Here is a 13,972-nt window from a genome sequence, read left to right on the forward strand (position 1 = left end):
TCTAGTGAAGATTTTTGGGCTATTAGGTAGCAATTGTCCTTGAAGTGGTGTATCCACCACTTTGACCCTAACGTTGCTGCGTTGCTTTACTCGGGAGAATGCAACATACAATTGTCCATGGGCAAATACAGGTTCGGGCAAAAAAATTCCAACTCGATTGAGGGTCTGTCCTTGGGATTTGTTAATGGTCATAGCAAAAGCAGGTTTTAGAGGAAACTGTCGACGTTTTAATTTAAAAGGTAACCCAGTTTCTGAAGGACACAAATCGATGCGTGGAATAAACACAATGTCTCCTTCAGCTGAGCCAGTAATCACTTTAGCCTGTATGATGTTGCGGAGTAAGGCAATGACAATGAGGCGAGTGCCATTGCAGAGACCTTTCTTGGTGTTTAGGTTTCTTAATAGCATCACAATGGTGCCAATTTTAAGTTTTAAGAGATGTGATGGCATTCCTGATGGTGTCAGAGAGTTTAAAAATTCAACTGGGTAGTTTTCACATTCCTCTGCCTCATCAGCATCGACAGAATCATCACTTGTATATACAGTATAATCACCACTAATGCGATCCATTACTTTACAGTTCAGAAAATCGACGTCATCATTTTTCGGACATAGTATAGCATGTGATGCAGCAGTGTCAAGGCTTTGTTGGTCATTAACATCAATGCAAATATGGTCTCCAAAGAACTCTGTTAATATAGAGCCAGTGCAAAGCATGTCTGGAGGAATTTCAATGACATCCTCTCCAAGGTTATGTTCATTAGACAGCTCACCATTTCCAAGTTTAAGCAACCAAGTGCTGTATTCAGGATCAGTGGAGCGCATGTTGTTAATTAGCGGTAGTCTGGTAAAATGTTGCCAATGTTCTGAATATTTAATGCAGGAATCTACAATGTCTATTCTTGTTCCATGAGCGATGACGGGAAGACATTGTCTGAAGTCTCCTCCAAGAACAATAACTTTACCTCCAAATGGTGTTTTTTATTTTTTTTCAGCAACATTTGTTGTCATGATGTCACGTAGAAGTCTATCTATCACATTCAATGCATGTTTTTGGACCATAGTGCACTCATCAATAATAAAAAGTTTTGTACTCTGTAAATGTTTTCCTGCATTTGTATCGTTTTTAATCCTGGAAACAGATGTTTCGTTGATCGGAATAGGTATGCCATATAGAGAGTGGATTGTTCGGCCTCCTTGTATCAAGTTAGATGCTATTCCTGTAGTTGCTGCAGGTGACACAATTTCTCCTTGTCCTCTTAAATGATGTGTAAGTAGATGGTATAGGTAGGTCTTTCCACTGCCACCAGGTCCATCGAGAAAAAAGCACTTTGGTATTAAACTGCTATTTTGTAAAGCTTCAGTAATGACATCATAGGCAAAAAGTTGCTCCTGATTAAGAGTTTCTTTCATCTCTGCAGCTTTTTTTAACTCATAATCCTTATCATATTGTTTAAGGAGTTGTTTAATATTTTTTGCTGGGCGTGGTAAATTATAATCAGCAAAAGTTTTTCCATGGACTATGAGGACATCTTGGACATCTTTCATAGCATATCCTTCACAATCGATACACTCTTCAGTGTTGCTGTGGTATGTATGACAATAGTCTTGTAAAAAATGGTCCTTAAATTCATTCCACAATTCAAGTGGATTACTGGGGGGGCCAAAAATACAGATATAAGCAAACATGTCTCTAAGTTGGAAAGGCATGTTAAGAATGCAAGCATCTGTTAAAGTATGTCTCCAGATGCTATCATCGAATAATAATCCAAGTGCTAACGCAGCATCCTTAAAGGTTTCATGCATAACTCCATTGACGGTTTTAATGCTGTCAAAACTGGTAGCAGCTTTTACATGCAGTAACAACAAACGTAAATAATAGCGTTCTTGGTCTTTCACACTAACAGTATACATTCTTCCAATAACTGTGAGACCCCCTCGTTTTCCTTGTTCCCATGTGCCTTGTTTCCAAATGTAGTGTTCTGGAATTTCGCGGTAGAAATAGTTATGTGCATTGTGGTCGATCTTATTAAGGTTGAAATACGCCATAAGTGTAGAATTGGAATTGAGCTTTTGATGGATGTTGTCTGCAGAGTCATTCTCATGAAAATAGAGTGGTTGAGAATTAGGCAGATGTACGGCTAGGCGAATGATGGCATGAGATTGTTTATGCATAGGAAAAGCAAATATCCGCCATGCAGCCTCAGGTGCACTAACATATCTGGTATCCGTAAATTGGTGTGTTTCATCATGTTGGATGTTATTTTGGGAAATTTCAAGGTTGGCTTTGTCATGTCCTTTGTAAACGTATTTAAATAAATATTTTACACTTTGAATGGAAGCACATATTTCTACATTAATATGGCACTTGTATTTGGTGAGTAAAAATGGGTTATATGGAACTACCCATGAATTGTCAATCGTCTTAGAATGGTGTTCATATGTTTTGCCAATGGGTCTGCGGTAAGTGGGATAGCCATCCTTTTCTTTGATGGTATATGGTTGGTTTTGTTTTGGGAAACCTTTGCTACACTTTCCAAGATCCATACAGGGAGAATTAGGATTGTATTCTCAACAGGGACCATGAATCATGTGTTGAAGAACAATGTTATGGAGCTGAGGGTAGATTGTTTCATCAGGTATTTCAGCCCAGACTATATTGTCTATGTCCGCCTCAGTCCGTAATTTAGACAGGCTGTCAAGAATAATTAAAATATGAGCGTGTGGGAGACCACGCTTCTGAAATTCAATGACATGGACCATTTCAGTGACGTTTCCAAATAATCCACTGCTAATGTCTTTTAAGAGGGATTCCAGTTTAATTTTAAAGACACGTGCAACCAAGTCTGGTCTGTGTTCAACACGCTGCCACGGTTCTAAATGTGTAGTAATCTCATTCCACTTAGGATTACATGTCATGGTGATAAATAGATCTGGTCGACCATACTTTGTAACAATAGCCATAGCATCCTGGTAGCGCTGCTGCATGTTTCTTGGACTGCCTTCAAAAGAAGATGGTAAAATGACGGTTTTCCCAATAGGGATGCCCTTTTGAACCGATTTTTTGAGTAGATGTTCTTGAAGGAGGCAGTAATCCTCCACTTTAAAATCTTTTTGGTGTTTGCGGATGTAATGTAGGCGATTAGCTTCGATTTTGACATAAGCATCTACTAAATATTGCTGTGTTAGCTTACCACCATTGAGGAGTGGATTAAAGTAATTTCTGACAGATAACATATAGCAATAGTATTGGAGTTGAGTGATCCTCCTCGAACTTTTGCCTTGTTGTTTGAGTCCATCATGCCATCCTTGGTCTCCATAAGGGAAAAATATTGGATAGAGGAGGGCATCCAAATTGCTATGGAGAATACTAATTTGTTGTGTTTTTGGAGCTAAAGGGTTATGGGGATCAGGTTTTAAATGAATTAATATGTCTCTATTGAAAGGTGGCTCACCATTGTCATTTTGAAACACGACTGCTACTTCACTGACAGTGGGATTATTGTAGCGTCGAGGGTCTTGAGTACGATCTTGTTTAATAGCCATAGTGATGTTTGGCATGACAGTTCTGTTTTGTAGAGATTTAATTTTTTCTTGTTCTTCCACATCACGTAACATTTGATAAGCTTCCACAAAAGGATTAATAGTTTGGATTTGAAGGGCAATAATGTTCATCAATGTAGGATGACATTTTTGATTTTCTTTACATCGTAAGCGTTGTTCGTTTGCGGTAGTGGTATCGAGAATGTAAAGTTGGGCAAATGCGCGTTGCTGGTCATCTGAGGGATGTAGTGTTCCAGTTCTATGATAGATCTGGCCATGTATGCGGAAACAGTATGGGCCATATCCAGGAGGTGGTGAAATATTTGCACCCATGGAGGCAAAAGCAAAGGAACTGTTAATACTTTGAATATTATCCATGAAATTTTTGCTAAATTCACTTTGCCCTTTCAGCAAACGTGTAAAGACATCAGGATATTGTAGTATGGGTACATGGACTTTACCCTTCTGACAGCAGAGCGTAAAGTTGTTATCAGAAGGTATCTCTGCTACAAAATGCAAAGCTTGGCAATGCTCACATACATGGGTCATGTCACCACAGCTGTGTTCGGTAATACTATTTTCATCATTAGTGAAAATGTGAGGTTGTAGTAGAAGTGCATGTCCAACCGATGGGGTGCGCCTAGTTTTGAGACCAACGTATATTTGTCTTGGTTGCACTTTCTGCGGGCTAACTGCAGCTTGTATGTGAAGAAACTGTGCGTTGGTATTGAATGGTGGTATTGATAGGGCAGAAACAGATTGCTGATTAGTTATGTCAGTGAACGGCATATAGGATGAAGTGTGGTAGTAACTTGTTCCACATGCTGATGTGGAAGCATCCTGTTGTGAGTCTACTAATAATGATGAGGAAGAAGCCGTCTGTTGTTGGCGGTGATGGTGTGTAGAGGCTTCTTCAGCCAATGTAATAGATTTAGAGTTAGGGGATTCGTGTGTGAGACGACGGCGTTTATAAGCCTTAATCTTGTCAAGTCGATGCTGTTTTTCCTCAGGAGTCTCATTAGCACAGCGTTGTTTTTGTCGTAGTGCTAAAGCTGCTTTCCTTTCACTGGCATTGGCATACTGTGCATCGGTATTGAATGGTGGTATTGATAGGGCAGAAACAGATTGCTGATTAGTTATGTCAGTGAACGGCATATGGGATGAAGTGTAGCAGTAAATTGTTCCACATGCTGATGTGGAAGCATCCTGTTGTGAGTCTAATAATAATGATGAGGAAGAGGCCGTCTGTTGTCGGCGGTGACGGCGTGCAGAGGCTTCTTCAGCCAATCTTATGGATTTAGAGTTAGGGGATTCATGTGTGAGGCGACGGCGTTTATAAGCCTTAATCTTCTCAAGGCGATGGTGTTTTTCCTCAGGAGTCTCATTAGCACGGCGTTGTTTTTGTCGTAGTGCTAAAGCTGCTTTCCTTTCACTGGCATTGGCATACTTTTTGTTATGACTCATGTTGGCACAGGTAAAGGAGTCTATTTGGCAGTTATCTGGCAGTGAAGAAGGCGTCCTGGAGTATTGTAGAGTAAACAGATACTAATTGACCCTGTAATTGCCCAGCAGTAGTTATGAAGTGGTAGTGGCAAATTGGCCCTGTAGTTAGACACCGGCAGAGGAGCAAGGCAGCAGTAGTTATGGCGGTAGAGGCAAATTGGCCCTGTAATTAGACACCGGCAGAGGAGCAAGGCAGCAGTAGTTATGGCGGTAGAGGCAAATTGGCCCTGTAATTAGACACCGGCAGAGGAGCAAGGCAGCAGTAGTTATGGCAGTAGAGGCAAATTGGCCCTGTAATTAGACACCGGCAGAGGAGCAAGGCAGCAGTAGTTATGGCGGTAGAGGCAAATTGGCCCTGTAATTAGACACAGGCAGTGAACAGTCAGAGGAGCAAGGCAGCAGTACTTATGGCGGTAGAGGCAAATTGGCCCTGTAATTAGACACCGGCAGAGGAGCAAGGTAGCAGTAGTTATGGCGGTATTGGCAAATTGGCCCTGTAATTAGACACCAGCAGAGGAGCAATGCAGCAGTAGTTATGGCGGTAGAGGCAAATTGGCCCTGTAATTAGACACCGGCAGAGGAGCAAGGCAGCAGTAGTTATGGCGGTAGAGGCAAATTGGCCCTGTAATTAGACACCGGCAGAGGAGCAAGGTAGCAGTAGTTATGGCGGTAGAGGCAAATTAGCCCTGTAATTAGACACCGGCAGAGGAGCAAGGCAGCAGTAGTTATGGCGGTAGAGGCAAATTAGCCCTGTAATTAGACACCAGCAGAGGAGCAAGGCAGCAGTAGTTATGGCGGTAGAGGCAAATTGGCCTTGTAATTAGACACCGGCAGTAAACAGGCAGATGACCAAAGCAGCAGTAGTTATGGCGATAGAGGCAAATTGGCCCTGTAATTAGACACTGGCAGAGGACAAAGGCAGCAGTAGTTATGGCAGTATAGGCAAATTGGCCCTGTAATTAGACACCGGCAGAGGACAAAGGCAGTAGTTATGGCGGTATAGGCAAATTGGTCCTGTAATTAGACACCGGCAGAGGAGCAAGGCAGCAGTAGTTATGGCGGTACAGGCAAATTGGTCCAGTAATTAGACACCGGCAGTAAACAGGCATAGGACCAAGGCAGCAGTAGTTATGGTGGTACAGGCAATGCCAAGCGTCCGCACAGCAAGGTGGCGTGAGGTAAATGACGCAATTTCACGAATGCAAGATGGCGTCGGCGAAATCTCGCGAGATTTCGCCGACGTCGTTAACACCTCTTGCCATGTTAACCCTCAACACACCACACCGCCTCAACACACACTCCTCTCACCTTTCACCTCCACTCATGTCCACTCACTCTTTCACTCCACATACGTTCCTTTCTCTCACTCCGTTTCTCATACTCACACCGTCATCGTCGCTGCCCTGACATCTTCCTCCGCCGCCGCGATCCAGGATCCAGACGTTCTCCAGGCCGCCGACATGTTCTTGTGGGACGCCATCTTGGATTTCGTGAAATCCCGCGATATTCAAGATAGCGTCGCCGCAACAACATGTCGCTGGCGTGGACGACATCGGGATCCAAAAAGATGGCGTCGGCGAAATCTCGCGAGATTACGCCGACACCATTTTGGATCCCGATGTCGCCCACGCCAGCGACATATTCTTGCGGGACGCCATCTTGGATGTCGTGAAGTCCCGCGATATTCAAGATGGCGTCGCCGCAACAACATGTCGCTGGCATGGGCGACATCGGGATCCAAAATGGCGTCGGCGTAATCTCGCGAGATTTCGCCGACGCCATCTTTTTGGATCCCGATGTCATCCACGCCAGCGACATATTGTTGCGGCGACGCCATCTTGAATCTCGAGGGACTTCACGACATCCAAGATGGCGTCCCGCAAGAACATGTCGGCGGCCTGGAGAACGTCTGGATCCTGGATCACGGCGGCGGAGGAAGATGTCGGGGCAGCGACGATGACGGTGTGAGTATGAGAAACAGAGTGAGAGAAAGGAACGTATGTGGAGTGAAAGAGTGAGTGGACATGAGTGGAGGTGAAAGGTGAGAGGAGTGTGTGTTGAGGCGGTGTGGTGTGTTGAGGGTTAACATGTGCGTGTGTGTGTGGTGACGTCACCGGTTACAACTGGACGGAAGTTGTTACAACCGGAAGCTGGTTAGGGCATTTATTATTATAGATTACATAGATGGATAGAAGAAAAGTCGTCAATTAATCTGCCGTGTGCTGTAAAATCCCTGCAGGAGCCGACAGGATAGAAAAGATGATTTACAGTTGCAGTAAATACAATTAGAATAGGTAGATATATAGATGTCTCTGACAAATACAATTAGTACAGTGTGTATGCAGCTTACTGAACATGTATTTAATAAATTAATAAAAGATGGTTTTTGGGAAAAAATGGCATGGGCTTCCAAACAATTTTCGTAAACCAGCAGAGGGAAAGTCGATGGCTGGGGACCGATGTTTATAGCTTGAGAAGGGGGTAATACCCATGGAGCTTCCCAGGCTATTAATATCAGCTCACAGCTGTATAATTAGCTTTTACTGGTTATCAAAATTGGGGGCCGCCCCCCAAAAAATGACATGGGGTCCCCCTATAGTTAATAATCAGCAAAGGCTATGCAGACAGCTGCAGGCTGATATTAGCCTAGGAAGGGACCATGGATATTGACTCTCCCAGGCTAAAAATAACGGATCTCAGCCGCCCCAGAAAAGGCGTATCTCTAAGATGTTCCAATTCTAGCATTTAGCCTCGCTACTCCCACTTGCCCTGTAGTGGTGGAAAGTGAGGTGATAATTGATGACGGTGCTCCCATTGACGTCACAAGGGTGAAGTGAGTTCATTGGCTGCAAGACCTGTCAGGAGACCGGTGCGTAAAAATCAGACAGCACTCGCATGGTCTGAGTGCTGTGCGATTTTTTTTTTTCTCACACTCATAGGCTTGCTCTCGGATGAGTATGCTGCGATTTTGCAAGCACGCTGAATACACCCAAGAAAATAAATGGTGACGTGAGCTGCCCCATAGACTAACACTAGGCTGAGTACTATGCAATGTTTTCTCGCATAGCACTCAGCCATATTCTGTGGTAGTGTGAAGCCAGCCTTTGACTTTGTTTAAAATTCTATAATTGCCTCGGCCAAGAGGTTTCATAATATTCAGTTCAATGGAAAGATTCCAGTTACTTTTCTTTAGACAATTATTTGGTCATATTATGATAATATCTTCTGACTTTTACATTTCTGCTAAGTATTTTAAAATATATTTCATTTCATTTTGCAGCCGTATCTACTGGATACAATCCTGGGAAAGTGGTAACAGACTTTCTTACTACGATGTAATAAATGATAAAGTAGAAAGTATTTTGGGACATTATAAGAAAACAACTCCTACTACTACAAGTAATTGTGATTGTGTTGAGAAGAACTGTGAACTAGGAACAGTAATTGCTTTGGATATGTCAGACAAGAATAACCCATACATATTCTTCCTGTGTAATGTCACAAATATTTGGGCCTCTGGTTTGGATGGGTGCCATTGCTGGAACGTGATCAGTTTTACTCTTCTGCCTGGTAAGTGTATGCAATTATTATAAAATTGTAACTTTACTGGCTAGAGAGACTGTCTGTGCTTAGAAATCCTTTTTATTATGAGAGAATTTTGGGTAGTCATACAAATTAGGGCACAGTGGGTTGAACCCGCATAATTTGAAGGGACTGATCATACCATCAGTATGGGGTTCTTCTGACTCTTCCCCAATACAACGTCCATTCTTTTATTCTTAGCAGAGATTAGCCACTAGACGTGGATGATGTCAGCGTACCCCCTAATCTTTCATAATACAAGCATCCTTGGTTTGGCTGAGGTTATAATGAATGTCTATCAGCTATTAAAGACATATGGCTACATATTACTGCAGTGAAAAATTATAAATAGTAGATCAGAATGAAAGACGAAGCTGGGCACAAGAAAGAAGATGAAAAGAGTTTGAAGGGGAGTGGGACATTTTTCAAGTCTTCTGTTAATTATTTCTTAACATGCCAGAGTAGTTTCTGCAAATGAACTTCAATCCCCAGACTGACAATCTGCCCAACTGGGCAGATTCTTGGTGGTTTTCTCATGTTGGGCCACCTGTTCAATCAGTCTGGCCCACTTCTAAGTTATTCAATTATTTTTATTTACTGCTGTGAAAAGGACTGCACAGAAGGTTCTGACACCGGTTGGCATCAAGGATGTTGTGTGCAGGCCTTTGTCTCTTGCCTTTGCTGACTTTTAGTTTTCTCAAGGCAGTAGCTGACTGGTCTTTGTAATGGCTAGTGAGGCTTGACAACTGAGAATGTGTGTCTGGTCTAGGAGTGTTATGTTAGTGCTCTGCTATTGATTCTTTTAGAATATGAACACATAATATCGAAGAAAAGGCAAAAACAGTAAATAAATGTTCAAAAAATTAATTTTATTAATGAAAAAGGCTATAATTAAAACGTAGACACCAAAAGATATGCTAAAATATTAAAAATGCGAGGATGTAACTAAGCCATGATTGTACTTTATTCATTTGAATCAAATCTAGAAATAATTAAATGGGGTCCTTGCGAGCAATCCCATTGATCAAAAAAGGAAGGCGGAAGAACACAAATATAAGGCAGTAACGTTTAGAGCAGACAGTCGGGGTTGAAGTGAAGAGCATCTTTGCCAGTTAAATCTATTAATCCCTTAACGACCAGAGGTATGTTTGATTTTGCATTTTCGTTTTTTGCTCCACTTCTTTCCAGAGCCGTAACATTTTCTATTTTTTAGTCAAAATGGCCATATGAGGGCTTGTTTATTGCGGGACAAGTTGTAATTTTGAACGACACAATTGGTTTTAAAATATTGTGTACTGGAAACCGTGAAAAAAATTCCAAGTGCAGTGAAATTGCAAAAAAGTGCAATCCCACAGTTGTTTTTCTTTTTTTCCCATGTTCACTAAATGCTAAAACTGACCTGCCATTATGATTCTCCAGGTCTTTACGAGGTCATAGACACCAACCATGTCTAGGTTATTTTTTATTTAAGTGGTGAAAAAAAATTCCAAAGTTTGATAGAAAAATGTGCCATTTTCTGATACCCATAGCGTGTCTATTTTTTGAGATCTCAGCAAGGGTGAGCTAGGTTTTTTTTGCTCGCCAAGCTGACATTTTTAATGATACCATTTTGGTGCAGATACGATCTTTAGATCGTCCGTTATTGCATTTTAATGCAATGTTGCGGCGACCAAAAAAAACCTATTTCTGGCATTTTTCCTTTTTTCTCGTTACGCCATTTAACAATCGGGTTAATTCTTTTTTTATATTGATAGATCGAGCGATTATGAATGCGGCGATACCAAATATGTGTATATTTGATATTTCTATTGTTTTATTTTGAATGGGGCGAAAGGGGGGTGATTTGAAGTTTTATATATATATATATATATCTAATATATAAAGCTCAAAGTGTGTATGTATGTGTGTATGTATGTATGTGTGTGTGTGTGTGTGTATGTGCGTATGTCCGGAATAGGCATCCGCACCGTCGCAGCTACAGCCACAAAATTTGGCACAGTCACACGTCTGGACCCCGAGAGCGTCCTAAGCTATGTTGTGAGGCGAAATTTTAACCCTGCACGTTCCAATTCACCAAACAAATTTGCCCCTATCTACATAAGGGGGGGAAAAGTGTGCGCGCGTCAAGCCCCGCCCCTCATTATGATGTCACAATGCCCCTATTTGCATACTGGGGAAGCAGTGTGTGCGTGTCAAGCCCCGCCGCCGCTCATTATGATGTCATAATGGTTGACTATGGATTGGAGGATGTGTGTGAGTATATGGGCACCAGACTATGGGATGGAGGATATGTATGACGGGTATATGGGCACGGGACTATGGGATGGCGGATATGTATGATGGGTATATGGGCACGGGACTATGGGATGGAGGATATGTATGATGGGTATATGGGCACGGGACTATGGGATGGCAAATATGTAAATGGGCATGGGACTATGGGATGGAGGATGTGTGATGGGTATATGGGCACTGGACTACGGGATGGAGGATATGTATGATGGGTATATGGGCATGGGACTATGAGATGAAGGATGTGTGATGGGTATATGGGCACTCGACTATGGGATGGCGAATATGTATGATGGGTATATGGGCATGGGACTATGGGATGGAGGATGTGTGATGGGTATATGGGCACTCGACTATGGGATGGAGGATAGGTATGTTGGGTATATGGGCACGGGACTATGGTGGGATGGAGGATAATTATAATTTGTTATAACTATCCACAGTTAGTTACTATGCCCGGGCAGCGCCGGGCTCTTCAGCTAGTGTATATATACAGTACAGACCAAAAGTTTGGACACACCTTTTCATTCAAAGAGTTTTCTTTATTTTCATGACTATGAAAATTGTAGAATCACTCTGAAGGCATCAAAATTATGAATTAACACATGTGGAATTATATAATTAACAAAAAAGTGTGAAACAACTGAAAATATGTCTTATATTCTAGGTTCTTCAAAGTAGCCACCTTTTGCTTTGATTACTGCTTTGCACACTCTTGGCATTCTCTTGATGAGCTTCAAGAGGTAGTCACCAGAAATGGTCTTCCAACAGTCTTGAAGGAGTTCCCAGAGATGCTTAGCACTTGTTGGCCCTTTTGCCTTCACTCTGCGGTCCAGCTCACCCCAAACCATCTCGATTGGGTTCAGGTCTGGTGACTGTGGAGGCCAGGTCATCTGGCGTAGCACCCCATCACTCTTCTTCTTGGTCAAATAGCCCTTACACAGCCTGGAGGTGTGTTTGGGGTCATTGTCCTGTTGAAAAATAAATGATGGTCTAACCAAACGCAAAGCGGATGGAATAGCTTGCCGCTGCAAGATGCTGTGGTAGCCATGCTGGATCAGTATGCCTTCAACTTTGAATAAATCCCCAACAGTGTCACCAGCAAAGCACCCCCACACCATCACACCTCCTCCTCCATGCTTCACGGTGGGAACCAGGCATGTAGAGTCCATCCGTTCACCTTTTCTGCGTCGCACAAAGACTCAGTGGTTGGAACCAAAGATCTCAAATTTGGACTCATCAGACCAAACCACAGATTAACACTGGTCTAATGTCCATTCCTTGTGTTGTTTAGCCCAAACAAGTCTCTTCTGCTTGTTGCCTGTCCTTAGCAGTGGTTTCCTAGCAGCTATTTTACCATGAAGGCCTGCTGCACAAAGTCTCCTCTTAACAGTTGTTGTAAAGATGTGTCTGCTGCTAGAACTCTGTGTGGCATTGACCTGGTCTCTAATCTGGGCTGCTGTTAACCTGTGATTTCTGAGGCTGGTGACTCGGATGAACTTATCCTCCGCAGCAGAGGTGACTCTTGGTCTTCCTTTCCTGGGGCGGTCCTCATGTGAGCCAGTTTCTTTGTAGTGCTTGATGGTTTTTGCCACAGCACTTGGGGACACTTTCAAAGTTTTCCCAATTTTTCAGACTGCCTGACCTTCATTTCTTAAAGTAATGATGGCCACTCGTTTTTCTTTACTTAGCTGCTTTTTTCTTGCCATAATACAAATTCTAACAGCCTATTCAGTAAAACTATCAGCTGTGCATCCACCAGACTTCTGCACAACACAACTGATGGTCCCAACCCCATTTATACGGCAAGAAATCCCACTTATTAAACCTGACAGGGCACACCTGTGAAGTGAAAACCATTTCTGGTGACTACCTCTTGAAGCTCATCAAGAGAATGCCAAAAGTGTGTAAAGCAGTAATCAAAGCAAAAGGTGGCTACTTTGAAGAACCTAGAATATAAGACATATTTTCAGTTGTTTCACACTTTTTGGTTAATTATACAATTCCACATCATAGTTTTGATGCCTTCATAGTGAATCTACAATTTTCACAGTCATGAAAATAAAGACAGATCTTTGAATGAGAAGGTATGACCAAACTTTTGGTCTGTTCTGTATATATATATATATGTACATATATATATATATTTAATATTTTTAGAGACCTTTTTTTTACTTTTTGCATTCTTCAATAGTATCCATGGGAAACTAGAAGCTGCAGTTGTCTGATAGGCTTTGCTATATACAGGCAATATTCAGATCGTCTGCATGTAGCAGAAATGCTCACTTGCTATAAATGCCAACCACCGTGCAGCACTCATAGCAATCTGGCTATGACAACCATAGAGGTCTGCTGGAGACCTCTGGTTGTCATTCCAACCCATCAGTGACCTGCGATCACGTGACAAGGTCGCCGATGGGCGGGATTTTCAGTGAGCTTGCCGGAACGTGAGTTATATTCAGCTGTCAGATATTGATAGCGGCATTTAACTAGTTAATAGCCGTGGGTGGCTCACGATTCCACCTGGGGCTGTTGTGGGCACATATCAGCTGTATATTTCACCTGTCAGAAAAGTGTGTGTTCAGCGCCGGAGCCCATATCAAACAGGAGGAGTCTGACATTGGCGTACTATTACGCCAATGTCAGAAAGGGGTTAATCAGTATAAAATCTTGATTACTTTGAGTAATTACTTTGACAAGTGTATTAATACGTTTTGGGGTGTGTGCAATAAACATTTTAGCATCTATTTTACATGTGGAACAACAATATTTTATGTATCTATTTTTTGTAATATTGATTGTATGTACAGTATTATTACTTTACTGTCTGTACATTTTTATTCTCCCACCTCCCCTTTCTTTGATCAATTGGATTGTGTCATGTCCCATGATTTGGGAATCATATGTAAGGGGGTGAGACGTAATGTCTTTCTTGCCTCCCTTCTTCGGATTACCCTTCGTTTGTTAATATGTACATGTTGCTAATTGATAATGTCTATGATAAATGCCTGCAGTACTGCTACATAGAAATATGTATTATCGCTCATCTTTT

At 42.2% G+C, this 13,972-nt stretch overlaps 1 protein-coding gene across 2 annotated transcripts in view; it reads left to right on the plus strand.

Annotated features, from left to right (window-relative positions):
- Positions 1-13,972, plus strand: part of ROS1 (ROS proto-oncogene 1, receptor tyrosine kinase) — a 493,170-nt gene that overhangs the window by 273,387 nt on the left and 205,811 nt on the right. For both annotated transcript variants that reach the window (XM_073575944.1, XM_073575945.1), the window contains exon 23: positions 8,327-8,616. In XM_073575944.1, coding sequence (XP_073432045.1) covers positions 8,327-8,616 — 290 coding nt within the window. The remainder of the gene's footprint in view (positions 1-8,326; positions 8,617-13,972) is intronic.

Source organism: Dendrobates tinctorius, unplaced genomic scaffold (assembly GCF_039654945.1).
Source record: "Dendrobates tinctorius isolate UK_male_01 unplaced genomic scaffold, ASM3965494v1 ptg000046l, whole genome shotgun sequence".
Taxonomy (NCBI): Eukaryota; Metazoa; Chordata; class Amphibia; order Anura; family Dendrobatidae; genus Dendrobates; species Dendrobates tinctorius.